Source organism: Bidens hawaiensis, unplaced genomic scaffold (genome assembly GCF_021521415.1).
Source record: "Bidens hawaiensis isolate Kalapana, Puna unplaced genomic scaffold, B.hawaiensis_p1.1 tig00004412_1, whole genome shotgun sequence".
NCBI classification, from domain to species: domain Eukaryota; kingdom Viridiplantae; phylum Streptophyta; class Magnoliopsida; order Asterales; family Asteraceae; genus Bidens; species Bidens hawaiensis.
This window is the reverse complement of record NW_027491265.1, coordinates 670,656-693,532: the sequence shown is the minus strand read 5'-3', so window position 1 is coordinate 693,532 and position 22,877 is coordinate 670,656. Positions and strand designations below refer to the sequence as shown.

At 33.6% G+C, this 22,877-nt stretch overlaps 2 protein-coding genes across 2 annotated transcripts; one reads left to right on the top strand and one right to left on the bottom strand.

Annotated features, from left to right (window-relative positions):
* Positions 1 to 2,718: 2,718 nt before the first annotated feature.
* LOC143626472 (pentatricopeptide repeat-containing protein At1g11630, mitochondrial-like) lies at positions 2,719 to 3,948 on the bottom strand. Its single transcript, XM_077096557.1, has one exon. The coding sequence runs from the start codon at positions 3,931 to 3,933 to the stop codon at positions 2,728 to 2,730; it is 1,206 nt and encodes a 401-aa protein (XP_076952672.1). The 5' UTR covers positions 3,934 to 3,948; the 3' UTR covers positions 2,719 to 2,727.
* A 10,541-nt stretch (positions 3,949 to 14,489) lies between these two features.
* Positions 14,490 to 18,227, top strand: LOC143626471 (synaptotagmin-2-like). Its single transcript, XM_077096556.1, has 8 exons — positions 14,490 to 15,306; positions 15,898 to 16,139; positions 16,251 to 16,269; positions 16,362 to 16,567; positions 16,673 to 16,782; positions 16,879 to 16,977; positions 17,542 to 17,935; positions 18,028 to 18,227. The coding sequence occupies exons 1-8, from the start codon at positions 14,591 to 14,593 to the stop codon at positions 18,114 to 18,116; spliced, it is 1,875 nt and encodes a 624-aa protein (XP_076952671.1). The 5' UTR covers positions 14,490 to 14,590; the 3' UTR covers positions 18,117 to 18,227.
* The last annotated feature ends 4,650 nt before the right edge of the window (positions 18,228 to 22,877 follow it).

Below are 22,877 nucleotides of genomic sequence, written 5' to 3'. Positions count from 1 at the left end.
ATTTAATAAAAGATTGCCTATCAATGCTTTTAACTTTTATAAAATTGAAATATTTATGTTAACATTAACTATTCCTTCAATTGTGATCAAAACGTTGTATGGAAAGCATGTTATGTAAAAATATGCTCAAATGAAACAAAATATTCACAAAATTGCATGGGTTAGCATGTTATTTTTTCTATTGTCATTATGACCAAGTCAAGAAGCTATCTGAAACTTATTAAAATTTTTTTCATGGTGTAGCTCAAAAAACATAGTTCTTGAATGACATTCATCGTTATAATTTAATGTTTTACTTTCCTTTGATGGGTGGTAAATTAAGAAATATATCAATGAAGGTAACGTTCATTTTGTATTTAGGCTGAGTGATTAAAACTACTATCGTATGAGGGGTCTTATTTCCGATATTTGTTCATAACCAAAATTCTTTCAATTATACATATATGACATCGAGAATGAATTTTTCAATAGAAAGAAGTATTCTCGGGTACATTTATGCACGAACATTTTTTTTGTTAAGTTCATTTAAAAAAATAATTTTGTGATATAAATAAAATCAATTTATGTAATTTTATAATTTGAATTATTCCGTGTGTAACACGGACTCTAAAACTAGTTATATAAATAAGAAAAGAAGCCTATTATAAATATATATTATTTTATAGAATGACTTGTTTCACAAACCAAATGATTAATATCATGCCGTTCAAAAAAAAAATGATTAATATCATACAAACCACTTGTATACTGTCCGTATTTTGGTTGGACCCGACAACCAGCGCGTTAGTTATGTTTTCTGTTTCTTTATAAATCAACATGGATGATGCTTCAAGCTTCCATTTTCCTTAAATCACCTTTTAGCTTTTTTATATTTATTTCCCAAAATAGTGTTTCAGACATCATCAAAAGTATATATGGTTACACATGGTACTGTTAGAAAGACATTATCATTTCATCTAAAGCTTGTAAAGAACCGAACAAGCATGTTCATGTTTTGTACCTTTAACTTAAACCAAACAAACAATCAAACACGAACAATTAAACGAACATGGTTTTCTGGTTAGTATCTATTCGATAAGAAAAGGAACATGCTCGTGTGCGCTTATGTTCGTTAACAACATAAACGAGCGGTTCATGAATGTAGCCAAACAAATATAATTGATCATAGATGAGAGAACATAATTGAGCTAAAACTAGTTAATAGTAATGTGGAAACAATGTGTTAGCCTAAAAAGTTATTAAAACTAGACCAGACCAAGTTGTAATAAGTCAAAGCATTTTAAATGAACATATTAACGCCTATTAACTACAAGCATAAACAAATGTAAACTAGTGAACGAACATAAACAAATTTAAATGAACAAATGTAGACGATTAAAAATAACATAACGAGACATGCATTCATGTTTGTATGCTTAACTTAAAAACAATTTTTTTGTTCTTTTTCTTCCGTTTATTAATTGATGAACTTCCTGCTAGACGGGTATATTTACTGAATGTTCGGTTATTTCACAAGCCTAATTTCATCAAATAGTGATCCTTGCCATCCGTGTCCATTTGTTTTTAACGTTAAGTCACCTCAAGTTGGGTAATACTGTCATTTCATAAAACAAATACGTATATTAATAATAGCATGCATAGCAAACCACAGAACTCAAACCCAACCTAGGAGTTTTGTTTTCTTGATTCTACATCGTGTTAACAACCACTATCAACAAAGTTGTTCTCAATCGCTTCTATACGAATCGACAACAATCTCATACATGCATGGACTTGACCTATGCATGAACCAGTGCTTCAGCCCAAAACGATGACCCAAAAAGTACTGATCGACCCAAATTATGGCCCTCGAAATATAAAGATTAATGCATAAGGGGTGAAAGTGCAATTCCTTTTATTTAGTTTCCATTTCCTAGATACAAGCCATGACCATTGTGATCACATCTTTAAAGGTTACAAAGAACAAGAATTATACTAGCGACTCTAAACATGTCATCACGGAGATCATGGCTAATAACTAGGCAATGGAAACTAAATATAAAGGACTCTACTTTGACACTTTATCCTGCCTTTAATCATCATATCTCAAGGGCCTCCTATTGTTTCTTTTGAGCCTAGCACTACTTTTAAGGCCACCATTTCGTGCTAAAGTGATGATCCCTGCACAAGTCAAGTCCACGCCTGCATGGAATTGTTGTTGTCGGGTCGTATCAGCTTTCTTCAAATTATTAAACTAGTAGCATAAACCATTTCATTTTCAGTAATCAAACTACAAAAAGTGTCCTATTTCTCCTAGGATTTAAACCATTTAGAACAATCTTCTATGCGATCAATCGTATAGTCTTTGTAAGTGTTCTTAACTAACAATATATACATGTTAAATTGCCCAAAACAAGAACCGGATCAATTTGACACAATATTAATCAAAGGAGTAAACTGATGTATAAAAATATAAACTCGGGCAATTTCCCATCTACTTATTAGTGCAAAAAGAGCATTGCTAACATGGTATTCAAGCTAACGAGCAAGTTACAATCCACGAGAATGTCAACGTAAGCAAAATCAAATATGATTAAAAAGGTATAAACCCTGACGATCAAATGAACCATAGTTGATCAAATTATAACCACTAACCAAGAATATCACATATAACAAGTAAATAACTTAAAACAAGCCATCATCTTACCTTAGGCCTTCGATCATACATTATGAAATTGGCTCTTCGGTTTATATAGGAAGGCTGGCTTCAATCTTTCCCCATGATTCTATAGCAGACCCTCTAAGCCGTTTCTTGAAATCTCCAACAATCTCCTTCGCTTCATCCGCTTTCGAATCTTTAACCAACCCATTGACCAAAATCTTCGTGGCTTCAAACGGAGGAACCCATTTCTTGTTAATAATATCCTTGCATACCTTCAACCCACCCTCAATCTCACCCTCTTCAACCATATGCTTCATCAACGTATAATAACCAAAAGACGTCGCCTTTACATACCCATCACTCACCATTTTCTCAAGAACCGTCCTCGCAGACTCAAAATCACCAACTTTACAAAACCCAAAAATAATAGCATTATAACTCGACGAATCCAGCTCCACACCTTTCGATACCATCTCGTCCAACAACTTCCTAGCTCGAGCACACTCTTTATTCTTACAATACCTCCTAATCCGATAATTATACGTAACCAAATTCGGCTCCAAACCCTTCTCCGTCATCCGTTTCACCACCATATCAAACGCACTCTTTTTCCCACTATCCAAATACCCTCCCAACAAAATATTATACGAACCCACATCCGGTTTCACATCACCTTTACTTTCCATCTCAGTAACCAACGTCTGCGCCTCATCGACCCGACTTGCTTTAACATGAGCCTTCAATACCAAATTAAACGCCTTAACACCGGGTAAAACACCCGACTTCTTTATAAATGTTTCATAAGTCTGGTGAAACTTCTCATCATAAATCTTGTGATCTAGCAACACGGTGAGAACCCCACAAAGCGATTTTTCGGTAACCAGGCATTTTTTTCTTTCAAGCATTACGTCGAACACCTGGAGTGCATTGTCCACCATGCCAGCTTGCGAGTAAAGCATCACAATCCGAAGCCAGAAACCTTCAGAGGCGAGCTGGGTAGGTGCAGAATCCGTGATTGATTTGGATAATATGCGGTCAATGAGGTCAAACCGTTTGGATCGAGTGAGCTTGTGTACGGAAATTGTGAACAAGGGTTTGTAGCGTCTGAATGTGGGTATTGAAATAGATGATTCGAAGAGGTTGGCGAGCTTAAGTGGGTCTTGTTCGGATTTGATGGCGGATTTTAATGCACGAAATGATGTGAGAGATGTTGATGATGAAAATGGGCGTATGGAATTAGGGTTTTGTTGGGTGATTGAGAGTCTGGCGAGTCTGGAAATGTAAGCCGCCATTGTTGTTTTTGAGGGTTTTTGAAGGTGCAAAAAGCCCTAATTTGGGGAAGACGACGAGTAAAGATCTATAAACCAAGAACAACCGGTCATTACATTATTTAACAATTAAAAGAATAAATTAAATCAATTTGATTGCACAACCCACCCATGAGAACAACCCAAACCCAAGGAGGGATGAGTATTTGGTATCCATACCGGTACCGATTTGGCATCGTCGGTACCGAATCGGTACCAAAGTTTTGAGTTTTGGGATCGGTACCGTACCGGTACCGGTATTTTCTGAATTTTTACCTTCAATACCGGTACCGTCCCGGTACCACACTGGTACCAAAATTTGACGATTTTCGGGATCGGTATTTTCAGTACCGGTACCGTACCGAGCTCATCCCTAAACTTAAGTCACAACCCAACCTTTCATTTAAATATTTTTTTTTCTTCTTTTCTTTCACACAATTTCTTTTCTATATAATTTGATTTTTTAATAATTTATATTATTTAACTTCTTTTAAAAATTTTAAAATACAGTGTTGTTTTATTTATTTTTATGAGCATTTCGATATAAATTTTATTAAAAATGAAGCACTTTTAAAAACATGTTTTTTTAATATTTATATGTAAAATCAGTTTTGTTAATACTTGTAAAAATTCAAGGTTTTTTTTTCTTTTTTTTTACAAAATTATGATATTATCTTATTTACCATTTGTCCACACTCTATTGGTTTGTTAGATTTATTTGATATAAACTGTCATCTAAAGAATCTTATAATGCTCTAAAAAACGATTTGATTAAGCATATATGACAAAATTTCCCCTTGATAAATAATTATGTAGTTTCTATCTTATGTACTTGTAATTTTAAATTCAGTGTCATGCTTGTAACTTGAATTATCTTTTAATTAAATATGTTTAATGAACGCATCTCTTTTTAATATTTTTTATATTTAAAATAATACAGCTTAAAAAATAAACATTTTTTAAATTTTAATAAATTTTATAAAATAAATTAAAACCTAAATAAGATATATGTATTAAAATAATTAGATTGGGTTGGGCTATGAATAAAAGTAAAAAATTATGTTAGTTTGGGTTGTGTATGTAAAAGAGAGAGAAATTAGTTTTTTTTTATTAAAATATTGGGTTGAGTTAGGTTGTGAATAAAGTTAGTCTAAATGTGTTGTTTTTTTGAAGGTTGAATGGTATTTTAGTGATAGTTAAAAGCGCAAAAAAATAAATATAAATTTGGTTATTTTAGTGTCGCATTTAGGAATTTTTGTAAGCGAGGGAAAAAATGGGTCGGGTAAAACGAGTCTGATAAAACAAAATAAAATGTTTACTGGAATTCTGGAAACTAAAATTGATTTTTGTATAGAATGACAATTTTTTTTTTGTGTTTAAGTTACCGCATTCTCTAATTTGGAGAGTCACTTTGTCTCACTTGACCAGATTATGGTGTCTTAACCAGCCTCATGCTGACTTTAGAGTTTGACTTTAGAGATAGGCGTTTGACTATGCCATCGGCTGTCAGCCTCTCATTTGACAGTCGTTGTGCCGTCACAAGAGCATAACTCTCTGGCGTAGACATGATGGAACGAAAACCCGGATGGGCTCAATATCTAAAGTGACAACATCACAACGCCTAGCTCAAATCTTTCATTGTAAATAATTAATATCCACCTAAACTAACACTAGTATGGATCAAACTTAAGTATTTACTTGAGAATCAAAGTCTTTCTACCATTAGGCCGCTAGTGAAGATTGTTCACTCTAATCATATAAACAAAAAATTGATTTTACATGTTAGTTTGAATGAGAGAAGCTAAAACTTATAACCCTTTTTTCTAAGTTTTTAATGAGTATATATAAAAATTGCAAAATCAGAAAAATATATTCGTTTGATTAAGGGTTTAAATATTAATATATTGAATATGGAACTAATAAGTAAATGGTGGGTCTCATTTAAAATGTTTTGAGATTGAAGTGACATTTAGACATTGAGATGATGCTCATGTAGCACAAGATTAAGCAATTAAAAGCATAAATTTTAGCCTTGCTAGTTATTTACTATTAATGGTTGAGAAGTTTTGATGGGTCAATTTGCACCATGTGGACAAGTGGTGGAGACTTATGAGGTTACTACTTTTGACACCCTTATGCACGGTTAAAATATTTATTCGTAATTTGGCTGTCTATATTATTAGTTAAAGTCGTATCATAATCCAGAGAGTTTGCAATGAATTCATGTATTTTTAATCAGCATGCTTTAGCATGACCAAAATGTTAATTACATATGATTCATCTTTTATATTAAAGTGACGAGTTTCTTTCCAATATCAGTGTAAGGCTAGCCTACTTGACAGAGACACTTGATTCTTAGATTAGAGGTCTCGGGTTAAACATGAACAATAGAGTTTAAAAAATAACAAAGATACTTAATGTTAGTTCACCATGAATATATATTGGATTTAGTTGATCGAATCTATAATCATTTTATATGATTAGTTGCATGATTAATCTTAGTTTATTTTCTTTCCAAGAAGCTAGTCACACGCAAGTTAGTAATCTGCCTAACTAAGCATAACTTTATGTAACATTTACAATCTTTTGTGAATTAAAAGTCTAATTAAAACCTTTAAATAGCTTGTAACTATATCACTACAAGTACTAGTTTCCCAAACCGAATGTAAAACACATATAACATATCACATCAAAATACTAAATTAAACATCTATACCATTAACGCAGTAGACCTACACATCGGGCAAACATTCTTAGACAATAACCATCGCTTGATGCATTCGGCATGATATTGATGCCCACATTCTAGTCGCCCCATCGTCTCCTTCTTTTCATAGTCACCTAAACAAATTGAACAAGTGTCCCCTTCAGAGTTTGCAAACATCTTTCCTTGCGTCGTGTACACATGCAGATGCTTGGAGACCTCTTCTTTTGATAAACCCGAACCACTTGTACTAGAGGTTAGTTGTAGCAGAGCGTGACCGGCCTCTAACTCTTGCATAATCACGCTATCTTCTATAAAATCTTCCAACTGATGAATAAATGAGTCAGATGTGTCTTCTGGTCGTCGATAAGGTATAGTACTATATTGATCATTTAGTGAATACATATGCATAAGTTCTTGATTCACCCACATAATATTAGGAGTATTGAGTATAGCTACGTTGTCTACAAGCTGCATAGATGGGTGGAGTATGCTCACGGTGTAATGAACCGGAATCACTTGTTCATACGCGACCAACGAAGTTGGAATTGGAGATACAAGAACACTGTACGTGTAGTATCCTTGTTGAAGAATGGTGTGTTGATAATTATATGAATTCATCTTATTCGAAGCAGAAGTTTATATCAAAACTCACCTTGAAACGCAATTTAACCGAAAGAAATCCTAAACGAATAACCAGAAAAGTGTAACTCGTATATATCGTAAGTAAAGATGTTGCTCCTATATATACTAAAGGTAGCCTAGTGTGAATGTATTTCTAAACCAAATATCATGCTTTAAATAGCATCAATTTCACATTAGATTTTATATATACTTTTTACCCTTTTATGATTTTATCTTTTGAGCTTATCTAGAAACAGCTATTAATATTTGTTTGATTTAAATTATTTATTATATACTAGATATTGATACAGTAAACCATTTAAAACATAATATATGTCATTCATATACATGTTTGAAACAATGCATGTATTTGGAACACGGCTAGTATTATATTTTGTTTGATTTACATTATTTATTAGATACTTGATGCTAATATTGTAAACCATTTAAAACAAAATATATAGCTTCATGCATTTGAAACAATGCATACAAACTGTAATTTAGGTTACATTCATTCTTATCTGTACTTCTTACATATCCAATATAAATTAGTTTGTGCATGTTGCTAATTTTTGTATTTGGGTTATGTAGATAAAAGAATTAATATTGAGCCCAAAATATTTAGTAATGATAGAAGGATTATCTCCTAATTTGAATTTTAAGGGTTCAAAATTGTTTAGTTTTCAGTTTTGAGTATGTTGGGTTTGTAAAGCTTTGCGCCTATTTTAGGTATAGGTTCAAATTGGTGACATACAGAACAAAGACCCGCGCCCATAATTGTTTCATGTTAATTAAGCCGTTAATCCTAGTTTTATATCTATACATATTGTTGCTATGCAATATTTGTAATCTTTGCACTTTATTAATAAAATGAAAATAGCATAGTCACAGCGTGTGGATGTAGGCCCTCCATTGGGACCAAACTACGTAAAATTCTTGTGTCGTTTATTGTTTATTATTTTCTGTTTACTGCGTGAAAATCGTGTGTGCTCATTTTGTGTTTGTATTTTTCACTTCTGTGTGTCGCTTTGTTCCTAACAAGTGGTACTAGAGCTTAGTCACATGAATATTATTCTATCTTCCATCTATTTTTGGGGTGGCCTTGAAACTTTTTTTCTTTAAAGATCGTGGGTCAGACCCGTTTAACACATTGATTGCATCGATCAAGATTCGCAGTTTGATTTTGGTTCGTAATTTCCGTTTAATGACTGGAAGTCAGATTAATTAAGGGTTTTGGTAGTTAGATTGATCAAAGGAAACTTTTTGGAGCTAGAATCTGTGTCTTAGAGAGAGGTGATTAGTTTGTCCGGTGACTGTGAACGGCTAAATAAAATATCAAAAGTCGTAATAGTTTTTGGGTTAGGGTTGGTGGTCAGCATTCTTAGCCGAGACATAAAATGACTCTTGGAACCGAGGTTTGTGGCCGAGATCGTTTGGTGTTGTAGCTGTTAACCGGGTTGGGTATGTTCTGTGACGATGGGTGAAGATGGCTGATTGGGTTGTTATTTTCTTTTTTGGTTGGGTTATTACCTAGCTATTGAGCCAGAAAGAAGAAGAAAAAAAGGATCGATGGGTGCTGTTATATTGCACATTTGATTAACAAGTCATGTGATTTATTGTGCCATTTGGATGACCTTTTGGTTATGGTTTATGTTAAATGATTTGTGTATGGTCATAGAATCCTTGGTACCGCTTGTTTTCCATGAAAGTTCAATTGTTGTATAACCAGCGGAGGATCTTGAGCATCTAGTATAAATGGGCCGAAAGTCACAATAACCAAATTTTTTTCCTACTTCTAAGTTTCGGGTTGGCAATCCAATTCAGGTCAGGTTAAACAATAATTTCAAACCCTAACCTACCAAACTGAAAAAAAAATACAAAATTATGAGATGCGAATTATCGAACCTGGTCTCTGCTTGCTTTTGTTGACTGTTTCGATTAATCGATTTCACTCCAACACGAGTCAGTTCTGAACCTCAGGCCTCAGCAAACAACGTGTAACACCCCGGCTAAAGCGAAATCGCCCGAGTGTTATGTATAGATTGTTCAAAACACATGTGACACTATTAAGTGACAATATTATCATTAATTAATTTACAAGTCAGGTACACACGTTTGAAACAAGAAATACAAGGAAAATAAATACAACTAAACATTTTGTTCATTTGTTTAAATAACCTAAGTCTAGTGTCTTCTCCAAATGTCATCCTCTAAAGTTTGTACCTGTAACATATGCATAAAATAATGTCAACTATCTGAATAGTTGGTGAGTTCACACGGTTTGATAATACGTAAAAATCATGCAATTCCATGAAACTTAGAAGTGTAACTAAAGTGCATGCAATGTCCTAACGCACTCGGATCGGGGGTCCCTTTTCCACTCGAAACAATGGTCATGAATGCAAAGGGGGCGTATAATCATACTTATTGAGGCAACCACTTGAAATCAACGCCCGTAAGCAAGTAAGTAAGTAAGTAAGCACACAAGTCCATGTAAAGAATTGTAGTTTGTAAGCGAAATTGTAAATACTTGAAGTTTATAGGATACATATGCTACCCCTAAAAGTAATAAAAAGGTAAAAAGGGGGTGTGAGAAACTCACCTCGAAATCAAAGATAAACTTGAAACATAAATCGAAAGTACGTTAAAGAACTCGAAATGGTTGAACTTTATGAATTATAATTAAAACAAAAATAGAATCTACCTAACGGGATTGAAAAAGTTAAATAGTTAAATTTTAGGATCAAGTATTATTTTAATGCATTTTATTAACATTTTATGGCATAAATATTATAATATTATATTCAAACTTTACCGGCATTTAACAAACTACTTTAATATTATTTGATTAATCATCTAATATTAATATGGGAAAAAACGAGGCTCGAATTTTACCGGAAATTTTATCTTGAAATCATAAATTTAACGTGTTATAAAGTTAACGAAAAGGGATTATGATATTAACGTTTATATAATTTAAACATTATTTCAACTAATAATTTATTATTAATACGAGAATTATATTATTTTTGCAAGGCATGGGTTTTTGATGATAGCTTTTTCTCAAAAAAGATTACGTTAACGAATTATAAAGTTTAACGAAACGAATAAATAATAAAATATTAATCAAGTTTTACGAAACTCAACGAATGTGAAAAAAGTTGGATTTTTTAGATGAAAGATGATAAAATTTAGTTTATAATTAACTTTATTTAAATTTAAATGATTTTATTTGATTTTTAATAATTTATAAAAATTTAGTTTGATTAACATAATAAAGGTAATGACTAAATACATAAGCGAGTCAAGTTCGTTTTTATGAACTAACACTAATGTTAAATAAATTTTAATATAACGTTAAGTGCTAAACGACCCGAGCAAGCAGAAACTATAAACATGACATACCCGGAAGAAGAACTTAGATAATAAAAGAAGAAATTTTGAACTTCACGGTTTGACTTCATAAATCAAAGTAGGTGAAAATCACCAAAAGAGAATAACAACAATCTTTTGTAAATTGAATTGTGAGAAAATGAGAAGGAATTAAGCTCTATTTATAAGTGAATTGAGCTAGGGGTGTTTCAATTGAATTAAATTGGTCAAAATACTTAATGGATCATGAATACCATTCAAGGTTTTTAATTGGTCATAAAAATTAAGTTGTAACCAACAAAATTATATTCAAACACCTTTATTATCATCATAAATAATTTTTAACCAAAATTTTAATGTAGTAGGAATGTATTTTCCTTCATTTTTAAAACTAAGTAAAAATAATGTGACATAATTAAATATAAAAAAATATACATTGGTTATGCATAAGTAAATGTTATCTATACGACATTTGAATAAAGAAAAATAATAAGCGTTATAAATTTTGTTTATATATATATATATATATAAGTAACAGTTAATATATTTAAATAACTTTAGAAAAAAGCTATTACATACGAAATATGTAACATATGATTGTATGTATAACTAAATGGATCATATCGACTAATAAAACGAATCAGTTTTCAAAATCTATTTACTCTTTAATCCTTGAACTTTGAGGTGTGATCTAAATGAAATAGAATTTATATAACTTGGATATTTTTATATTTTACCCCCATAGTTTGCAAATTATTTTAACTTTAAAATGTCAAACTTTCATTAATTGAACAAAATGAATTGAAAATGACAAACGATAACCGTAAATCCTCGGAATTCAATACGAATAGATAATGAACGTACGATAAACATAAATAATTGGAAATATAATGTTAACAATAAACGATGAACAAGAATACATTAAATCGACAAACCGGGTCAGTTTAACCAATGCAAATGCAAATTTAAATTCAAATAAAATAAAAATTAACGAACGTTACAAGAAACGAAACTTGAGAATATTATAATATATATATATATATATGTTTATAAAAAAAATCAAAAGGTCGAAATGGGTTGGGTTTCCGGGTTTGAAAAGTAAAGAATGTTACACAACGGCATGCCCAATCAATCAATCGATTTCACATCCAAATGATTTCATCAATTCACTTGCTTGCTTCCCAGCTTTTGTTTTGACTTCTGTGCCGAATCTCATAAGTCAGTAAGTCACACAAAGGCCATCACACAACGAAACCTTCGTTTGTTGTGTTTGAACATCCACCATATGTTAGGGTTGGATTTTGGGCTTAATGTTTAGTTTTTTTTGTTTAAAATTTAGTTGGGCTTGCTGTTGGTCTTATGGAGTTCTATTTCTTAGCCTTCCCTTTTTTTATCTCAACGTTTATTTCGTAACGATTTTTCATCTTCGGCTTTAAACAAACTTTAGATTTATAAAAATTCAAGGCTGGCCCTTACTCAAATAATATGGATTGGCCGGACTCAGATAACTTGGCTGGGCCGCACTCAATACATATATATTTTTTCTTGATTTTTCTGGAAAAGGGATACTACCGAGCGAAAAACGTGATGGGGCCGCAGCTCAGTTTGGCCCGAAGAAAGATCCACCAGTGGTTATAACCATTTGCCTATTTGTTAATCGGGAATTGTGATTGTTACTTCATGTTTGTCTAGAACTATGATGTAATTTCTTTTTCAGTGGTGAACAGTGGTTCGACAATTGAGGGGATTTGGGAACTTGTTTTGGATGAAGATATTCACTGAGGAAACACGTCTAGGGATTCATCTCTTGGTGAGTTGAGTGGTATGGGTTTAGATAACATGGACATGGGGATGCATAGTTGATTTGGTGGAGTTGCATGGAGGTGTGGGCATTCTTTAGAGTTGATGCCCAAGATGGTAATTTCTAGTTCTAAGAATGTATATGTGGTGATGCACTAGGACTCAAATAGGAGGTGGTGAAAACTCTTGGGTTGTAGATTTTGTTTTGCTTCATTTTTATTACCTACTTTAATAAGTCATTGGTGAATTTGTTATTGAAAACTTTTCTAGAGTTGTAAAAGTCTTGGCTCATTGCATCTGGTAGAGTTAAGTGGATTCATACTGCAAGTATGAATTCTAGAGCCACACGGATGTCAGCTTGAGTGCATTCATAGATTTAAACCTTAAACGGGGATTTGGTAACAGTGGGAGCACGAGGGGTGTTCTGCACAGTTACATAGTGACGTTGAGTTTTGAGACCGGAATTCCAAATGGAAATTCTCTCTTGGGTGCTTGATGTATTAGGAAAGCATTCTTTCTTCTGTAGTCTTTGGAGCCGGTTATGCGAGTAAGCTGGTGTCAGATGATATTGAAGATGAGTCATTGAAGCGTTTTTTTTTCATGTATGGGTCTGTGACGACCGGATTGGAGCTCTTGGGAGCTTCAATGGGCTTTTCGGGAACTGATGTGTAGACTGCTACAATTAGGTGAATTAAGTTGATTGAAGTCTTTAAAGATTATTGGAGTTACTGATGTAGGATTTGCTTGGATGACTATTGCTGGATTGTGAAAGCCTTAAGTAGGAGATAGTTGGGTTGGTTAAGGTTGTGGGCCGATTCTGGGTTCGGGCTCAAATTGGTGACAAGGAGAACAAAGCCTTAAGTAGGAGATAGTTGGGTTGGTTAAGGTTGTGAAACCCATAATTGTTTCTTGGTAATTAAGTTATTGATCCTAAATTTATATACATCTATATATACCATTGCTATGTAATTGCATTATTTGCACTTTATTAATGAAAATAAACTAGTTGCAGCTTACGGATGTAGGTCCCGCACTAGAACCAAACCATTCTTGTGTCGTTTATTCTTGATTAGTTTTTTATTGCATGATAATCGTACATGCTCATTTGTGTTCATGTTTTTCGCTACCATGCGCCACTTTGCTCCTAACGGATTATTATAAAGGAGACTTTGAGGTTTTTTGAACCTTTAGATTCACTGAAACTTTTTTATTTTAATAATCGAGTTATTGATTAACATTAGAACTTATAAGCAAAACTGAAATATAACGTGTTTTCAAGAAAAAACACAATTTGCATGCCGACTTGTTCTGACCCAAAACTCGTTCCAACCCAAATCCATTTCGAACTGAACTTAATCCGAACCTACTTGACCTGACTCGTTCGTAAGGCCCAAATATAAACCCACAAGGGTGTGCAAACGGGTCGACCTGCGATACCCGACCTGACCTTTTTAGTAGTATTCTTACACCCGGTACCCGACCCTATTGTAAACAACCGTGTCTGATTAGTTCCGGTCTCATATGCCATACTCAGTTTATCTAAAAAGAACATGGTCAGACCCGCAAGACCCGACCCTAGACTGTTTACCGGTACTTTTAGGACCTGAGAATCGACCTATTATAAATAACCAGATATGATCAGTATTAGTCTCACGAATCTTACCCGGTTTATGGTCGCCCCAGGAACCCACACCCAACTAACTCATCCAAAACTCGAGTCCAAACTCCAACCACATCTCATGTTGTCTACAGCCGTCCAACATCAATATCAACAAGAAGATCGACCCCAGGGTGGCCTGCTTTCACCATCAACATCAACAGTCAACCTTCCGTATCATGTAACCCCGCGTCTATTCCGCCCCACGTGTATATCGTGCCGCCAGCCTCCTTTATTTCCACCATTTTAGCTCATCCCACTTTCTCGGCCATTAAAACCGTATAAATTTCCAGTCAAATCACTCATGCCGACCATTCAAATCCAATTCATTTACTTCAATTCCAATCTGGGTTCCGTTTCTCTTCAACTTTTAGTCATACCCACATCGAAATCTTGAAATTTAACACACCAATTCAGCTTCTATTCATTTTTAGGGTTTCAACCCATTTTCCCCAATTCAATTTCATGTATTAAACCCTAATTCCATGTCTGCAAGCTCCGATTGTTCCAAGATTCTGTGGATGTCATCTGTATCGCCGGTCAATTGCCCATGTCAGAAATCAATTGGAACCAATTTTATTATTACAACCTCAAGAAGAAGAAGAAACAGAGGTCTGGTTTTGGGTTCTATGGGTTCAATTGATGGCAAGAATCAATCTTTAAGCTTAAAGATTTCAACTTTAATGAAAATGGGTTTAAAAACCCATCAAAAAGATCAAATTTTTGATGAGTTTAGTGGGTTTAGAGAAGACCCTGTAATAGGTAAACTATCAACTCAATTAGGGGTTATACATCCAATTCCTTTGCCTCCAGTTAATAAAAACATTGGTGGGATGTTTATTTTGTTTTTTATTAGTGGGGTGGTGTTTGATAAGATTTGGGCGTCAAGAAAACCGAAAAAAGATGACGGGAAGCTCGGAATTTGGCCGCAAGTACCGTCAAGTTTTTCGCTTTTTCTTGAAAAGGATTTGCAGCGGAAAGAATCGGTTGAGTGGGTGAATATGGTGTTGGGGAAGTTATGGAAGGTTTATAGAAACGGGCTCGAGAATTGGGTTATCGGGTTGCTTCAGCCGGTTATTGATGATTTGCAGAAGCCGGATTATGTGGAACGGGTTGAGATTAAACAGTTTTCGCTTGGGGATGAGCCGTTTGTTGTTAGAAATGTGGAACGGAGAACGTCACGCAGTAACAATGATTTACAGTGAGTTATATGTTAAAGTTTTAAAATTTATATTCGAGTTGTTATCTGTTAGTTGTTGGTAGGCGTGCAAATGAACTGATTGTACGTGATGGAGCCTATTCGTGCTCGTTTATTTAACTTTAATCAAACATGATAATTAAGCGAATGAGGTATTCTTGTTTGTTTGCTCGTTAAGAAAACAAACGTATTTGTGTTCGTTAATAGTATAACGAACCGAATGCAAACGAACATTACTAAATGAACGCCAATTAAAGGTAAACCGAAAATCAATTTATTGGGCCGAAAAAATTAATAAAACTTGACTAAATTGTAATTGGCGATTGGGTGGTACTTGATTTCATAAACTAGACCATATTACAATTGGCCTAAAAAATTAAGTGAATACATAACGAATGCAAATGAACAAACGTTAATTATATAAATGAATGGACGAGACATGCGTTCATGTTCGCTTAACTAAATCAACAAAAAAACTTGTTCATGTTCGTTCATTTATTAAACAAACGAACTTAGCTGAACGTTTGGTTTGTTTATAGGCCTAGTTGCTGGTTAACTTTTATGTTTAATTGTTTATTGTATTACTTTTTAAAGGTACCAAATTGGTCTTCGTTACACGGGTGGTGCTCAAATGCTTCTAATGCTGACACTGAACTTTGGGATTATTCCAGTCAAGGTGCCGGTTGGCATTCGGGATTTTGATATTGATGGAGAACTTTGGGTTAAACTTAGATTGATTCAAACCGAGCCTTGGGTGGGAGGTGTTTCATGGGCTTTTGTCTCGCTTCCAAAAATTAAGTTTGAGTTGTTGCCGTTTCGGTTGTTTAATTTAATGGGTATGCCACTTAATTTTAGTTAATCATTTGTACCATTATATTGTTGACTTAGCTAAATACTAATACATAATTTAACATTTTTTTCTCTTGCATGTATTTATGTGATACCAGCGATCCCCGTACTCTCAATGTAAGTGGTTTTCTTCACGTGATCATGATTTATTTAGACATTTCTTGTGATATATCAACTACTTATTTGATGTTTCTTTTTTTACATTTTAGGTTTTTGAAAAAACTTTTGACCGAGGATTTGCCTCGATTATTTGTGCGTCCCAAGAAAATTGTGTTGGACTTCCAAAAGGGGAAAACAGTCGGTCCACTTCAAAATGATTTCAAGTCGGGTGAAATGCAAGAAGGAAATAAAGATTTTGCGGGCGAACTTTCGGTCACTCTTGTCGATGCTCGAAAACTGTCCTACCTCTTCTATGGTGGCTGTCATTTTTATATATTTTTTATTATTTTCTTTTTGTACAAGATTAGTACACACTGAAATACAAGTCTTATCATGAATTTTTTTTTATTTATTTTTACAGGAAAAACCGATCCATATGTTGAACTAAAGCTGGAAGATCAAGTGATGCATAGTAAAAAGAATAGTCAAACCACCGTGACTGGGCCTCCCGGCCAGCCAATATGGAATCAAGTGAGATATTCATCACTATGAAATTCGTTATTTTGCGTCTTTTATATCTGTATGAAGTTCATTACTAATATTTGTTGATCTTTTGCTTTATGGCAGGATTTCAGTATGCTAGTTACAAACCCTAGAAACCAGAAGTTGTCGGTACAAGTAAAGGATTCTCTTGGATTTGTACACTTGACTGTTGGTGCAGGAGAGGTAAATAACTGCTCCTTTGATCATTTTATTATTATGCGGTCACATAATTGGGTTTCCGGTAATTAGTTTCATACCAATCGCAACACAACCGATTGGTTAAATTACACTTTTTGACAAAATTTATCGATAATTTATATTTTCTTTTAAGATAGTGTTATTTTTCATCTAGGTAAATTTTTTTAATCTTTTATAAAACTTCGGTTTTTTAAAATTTATTTTTACATTAATTATAGCGTTTTTGTCATCATTAGTGGCTGTTAAATTCAATTATTTAAATCTGTTTATACATTAAAACATCGGTATTTCAACAGTTGTTGTCCCGATGCATTTTTATCCGACTCCTATTCCCCCCCCCTACGAAAAGTCTTGGATCCTCAACGGCAGGTTCTCACGGTTATAAAAAAGAAAATTGTCTTTCAACCCGCCTTTTTAATCTAATTTGGAAAACACTCCTCATTATCAAATTTTTTGTTCGTTAGTTTTAATAATTCTCGTTTTCAAACACTCAAATATCTAATTATCTGGTTATTCGACGTGCTAATAACTTAATCGGTCTTCTTTTAGGTTGACCTAAGATCTTTAAAAGACACAGTGCCAACAGACAGGGTTGTGACACTACAAGGAGGTTGGGTGCCGTTTAACAAGGGGCCCACCGGAGAGATTTTACTTCGACTCACATATAAAGCTTATGTTGAAGATGAAGAAGATGAAAGAATCAAAGCCGACATTGATGCATCAGATGACGAGTTTTCAGAACTAGCGCCAGCTGGCACTACATATGAGCCGTCATCCGATAAAGAATCGTTCATGGATGTATTGGCAGCGTTTATTGTTAGTGAAGAGTTTCAGGGAATAGTGGCTTCTGAAACATTAAATGTGAATAATACGAAGTCAGCTACAACGTCCTCCGGTCAAACGCCTGATGTTGTGACTCCTGATGGTGGTTCTGATTCAGGAGGTATTGACTATTGACCACACTTGACATGTTTTGTTTTGTAATATTCATTCATATGTGTTGTTTTATTAATCAATGTTTAAATTTATTTGCAGGATCAGCTTTATTATGGCTTGGTGTGATCACAACCATCTCAATTCTAACTGCCATTAACATGGGCGGCTCGAATATCTTTAATCCTTGATTTTTTCGCTTTATTTTCGTGTTGAAATGTTAATATTTTTGAGAAAATAGAGTTACAAATGTGGCTCTTTATAGAGGTTTTGTAATAGTCCTGTTATAGAAGAAAATGAAATAGTTTTTTATTTGGGTATAGGGGTGAATACTATAATGTTGTTTAACCGATTCTAACCGCTGGTTAGTAACCAGTCCAATCCTAACTTTATTTTCGTTGAAACCAACCAAACGATTTACAACCGATCCTAACCGGTTACCAACCGATCCTAACCTGAAAGTCTAACCGGTCCAATCCTAACCGGTTACTAACCGATTCTTACTGTTGCTTAGTAACCGGTTTTTATTATTGATTTCACTGATTTTTTTTATTATTATTTTATTAAAAACCGGTTTTTAACCGGTTATTTGCCGACCAGTTGATTTTTTTATTTATTATTTTATCAACACCGGTTAGTACCCGACCCGTTTAACCAGTTATTTCCTGCCTATAAAAAACCGGATAGAAAATTAACCGGTTATTGGTTAACCGGTTAATCGATTTGTGCACCTCTATATAGGGGTGAATAGTGAATACTATAGTGTTCTGGATTTTTGGCCTTGCTACTCTTGGGCCTGGTAGCTTGGTTGTGTTTATAATACGTAGCCGTTTAAAAAAATAAATAAATAAAAAATGCACATATATACAATGTTCATCCTCTCAGAAGAGGGCATTCAATTATTATTATATTATTTTTTTTTGTGAATGGCAATTCTCATCTAACCACCACACATTCAATACACACACACAAATCTTACATTGTTCTACCTAGCATCATACTAATATAAACCGTTATTTACTGTCAAGTACGAGCTTGGTCACCAATATAACCGTCTTGCTGTGATGAGTTAAAGCATGTTGAATTGCCAGCTTATAACCTTGGGACTAGTGAATTTGAACATTTTTTGAGAAGATTTTTGACAATCTGGTACGAAGATCTGTGTTTCTTATGTGAATCGACTGTCGTCTGTGAAATGGAGTTAGACAAATCAAAATTTGAACTAAACTGAATTTGAATTAAGAATTCAAATTTGATTTATTGAATTGGGTTAACATAAAAAAGATTGAATTCTTGAATTAAATTCTATGCGATTTTAAAACCAATTTGACCCGAATATAAGAATTCGCATCATATATATAATTTTTCACTATTTAAAAACTAAATGTAACTTTCATTATATATTATTTATTTCGCTCATAGTTCATTTAATTTATTTGAAATAACCCAAGTTCACACCGAAATTCAAGTTGCTTTTGGAACTCAATTCAAATTGAAACTCAAATATGGTTTAATTCAAATTTAATTTCAAAATTTTCAAATCTAGATGACTCGATTATTATAATTCAAAACCAACCCGATAAATTCATATGACGAGTTCTCGGTTCTGACAAATCAATTATGGAGATACAGGACGGTAAACCTTTGACAATGAGACCTAGTGTATTGAATTTATTCGATTAAGTATGGCAATGGGTTCAAATAATTTCAAGTATAACATCTGATGGATTTAAGTTGAATTTTTTTTTTTGTTATAAAAATAAGAAAAAAAAAATAAAAAGAAGAAAAAGAACATGGAAACATGTTTTATAGATAAAAGTCTTAAAACATCCTGGTTTTTGGGATATTCTCCGTATATAAATGCTGAAATAAAAGATTCATTTCACACGTTGAAAACAAAAACCAAAAAAATGAATATTAGCCGTCCAAAAACCAAAACACATGACAGATAACTAAACCATATGCCGGCCGAATATTAAGAAACAGTTGTGCAAGGAATTCAAATCTGGTCGAAAATGAAACCTTGATTTGTTCTTATCGACGAAGGTGGGAATCCGTGAGGTTGGGAAAATGAAGGTTTTTAACGTACGAATACTGTTTTGGACATTTTCATTGCATTAAAATATTATTGATTTATTATTATGAATTAATGAAAACACACAAGTTGAAGTTAGTTCATTTATTGGTTGCCTTTTCACCTAAACCTGCTTGGAGCATGTGATGATGCATAAACCTTGATTTATGATTGCATGTGAAATAAAGAGGTTTGACTTTACACATGGTTTTTTTTTTTTTTGGATATGAGGTGGTGGTAAGGTGTCTCCCTTCTATCGTAAATAAGAAGGGTTCAAATTCTGCAAGCTGCAGACATATGCGGTTTATAAGAGTACTTAGGAGTAGGTTAGTTTGTTATTAAAAAAAAACTTCATATTCATATTTATGTTATCAATTTAACACTCCATATAAAATACATATTTATATACAAGTATATATACGAGTATACGAGTCTTCAGAAGTTTTAAAAGTGTTCGGTTGACTTTTTTGATGTTTAAGAAGTTGAGGGACTGATGTGTCAAGCCTATAAAGTTCAAGTCAAAGGATTAATTTGCCAATTATGAAAAGATGGCAATACGAACTGGACTATAAACCATACGGTACGTATTGCAAGCTGTCATACAAATCAAATCCGGATATGGACGCCCATGGCTTATCGGATACGAACAGTATGAGTATCTCAAATGGTTTGTATTGAAAACTGATGTGCTGAAAGCGGTCTATAAAAACTTAATCTAATCTAGACACTCTAGTTTTAAAATGATAAAATCTAGACTACCCTAATGCTAGACTACTAGACAGGCAAGTGTACCTATCAACTGTAGTAAAGCCTAATGAAGTCCGGATATCAAACCCAAAGGACACTAGCGACACCTAAAACTAGACTCCGACTTAAAACTTAATTAAATATATTTAATTGTTTTTTTGTGTTTTTTATTTATTAACTATAAACTCAAAAAATACTTAAACTAAAACTGACACTGACACTGACACTGACACTAACAGACTTAAACTCTATGACCTAGACAAGCTCAAAGATGGGAGAAACACTACCTAGGTTTAGAATCATACTTATGAATCTTGGATCTCTCTCGGCTATGGAACTATGATGGAACCGGGATCTTATAATACGACACCCTTAAGCAACCTAGTGGATCCCTAATCATTCTCCGGGTGTCACCTAAAAGGAAACACTAAGGGGCGTTTAAACTTACCGATTAGTTGGATTACCTGTCAGTCTCTCAAACAATACTAAAGTACCCTAAAAGATAGATTACCTGTCAGTCTCATTATCTCAATACACCCTAAAGTGCAAGGGGTAACCTAAGAACAATCGATAAGACACGGAATTACAATGAAACTAGGGAAATCTAGGAAACCTCCTGCCAGAGCGTTCTAGCCTAAACGCCTAATCCCAAGGACAATCCGACTATCTATTACCTCTCAGTCTCCAGATAGGTAGAATATAAAATCTTAATAAATCACCAACCAATGTTCATATGGATTACTACGTCTAGTAAAACCATAAAATAATCACAAACACACAGTAAGCTACCTAAATATGCGTCTATAACTGAAAGACGTTCAAAAAGACACATACGAAACAAAGATCAATAATAAATAAAAACTACATATGCAAACACATTAAATCAATTGTAAAAAGATTCTTTACTTTAGTATTAATGCAAATATAAAACCAAAAACCAAGAAAAATCCTTAAATCACAAAGTAGTCATCAAAAACCTAGGTAGCTATGGGTTTAGCCCATATCACAAACTTAGGTGTTGGAAAAAACAAATTGGATATAGATATCTTAATTAAGAGTTGTGTGATTGAAACTTGACCACGGAATCGAAGTTGACGTTGATGACTTTTATGATGGGATTTGTATCAAAGAATATAATAAATAAAGTGATGCTACATAATTGTTGAGATCGATACTTAAAATCGAAAGGAAACAGGGGCTGTGTTTTTTTTAACTTCAATAAAACTAAACTTATTATTATAAAAAAGAAAACTCAAAAGTATTTATAGGCCTAATGACTAGAAATAGGAAAGTAATAAAAGTTAAACATAAACTTTAAATAAATAAACTTAAATAATAATATATCTGAATTTGATCTCCTCCTTATCCTCACCTTGAGATAGACCTAGCCACCCCTCGGTTTTATCTTTAATGAATCGAGATTATAATTATCATTTACCCCCTTAATCTTGATTCGTTCCTTTCAGATCTTCAATCCCGAGCAATTTCCTCATCTCTTCAAACTTTAACTTCGGTAGCGCTTTTGTAAGTATATCCACCTTTTGTTTCTCTCCATTAATATGCTCAACTTGGACTTCACCACGTTCAATACATTCACGAATGAAGTGAAATCTAATCTTACTTCTTCCATGAAACGCGAGATTCTTCATCAAATCTATGGCAGATCTATTATCCACATGTAACGTCACTACCTTTTCTTCATACCCGGTCAACTAGCTTAACAATCCCCTTAACCATATAGCTTGACAAGCCGCGGTTACTGCTGCCATGTACTCAAATTCACATGGCGACAAGGCTACAGTTGTTATTTTTGTGAGAGCCATGAGATCAATGCACCACCATAATAAAACACCATTCCGGTGGTACCTTGTCCATCCATTTGATCCTTACCATAACTACTATCACAAAAACCAACCAATTCTCTACTACCGCATCCATACGTTAAACCATACCCACTCGTGCCTTATACATATCGTAATATATACATAATAATTTGCATGTGGGATTGTTTCGGTTCTTGCATGAACCTACTAGCAACTCCAACTGAGTAACTCAGATCAGGCCTCGTGTGTGTTAAACACCTTAAGCTACCGATTATTCTTCGATATTTGGTTGCATCAATGGGTTCTCA

What these genes read in the sequence shown, in the direction of transcription:
- LOC143626472 (XM_077096557.1), bottom strand. Translation starts at nt 3,933, where the DNA reads ATGGCGGCTTACATTTCCAGACTCGCCAGACTCTCAATCACCCAACAA.
- LOC143626471 (XM_077096556.1), top strand. Translation starts at nt 14,591, where the DNA reads ATGTCTGCAAGCTCCGATTGTTCCAAGATTCTGTGGATGTCATCTGTA. An exon ending in CGCAGTAACAATGATTTACA is followed by an intron (nt 15,307 to 15,897) that starts GTGAGTTATATG and finishes TACTTTTTAAAG; the next exon opens with GTACCAAATTGGTCTTCGTT. An exon ending in TGACTGTTGGTGCAGGAGAG is followed by an intron (nt 16,978 to 17,541) that starts GTAAATAACTGC and finishes GTCTTCTTTTAG; the next exon opens with GTTGACCTAAGATCTTTAAA.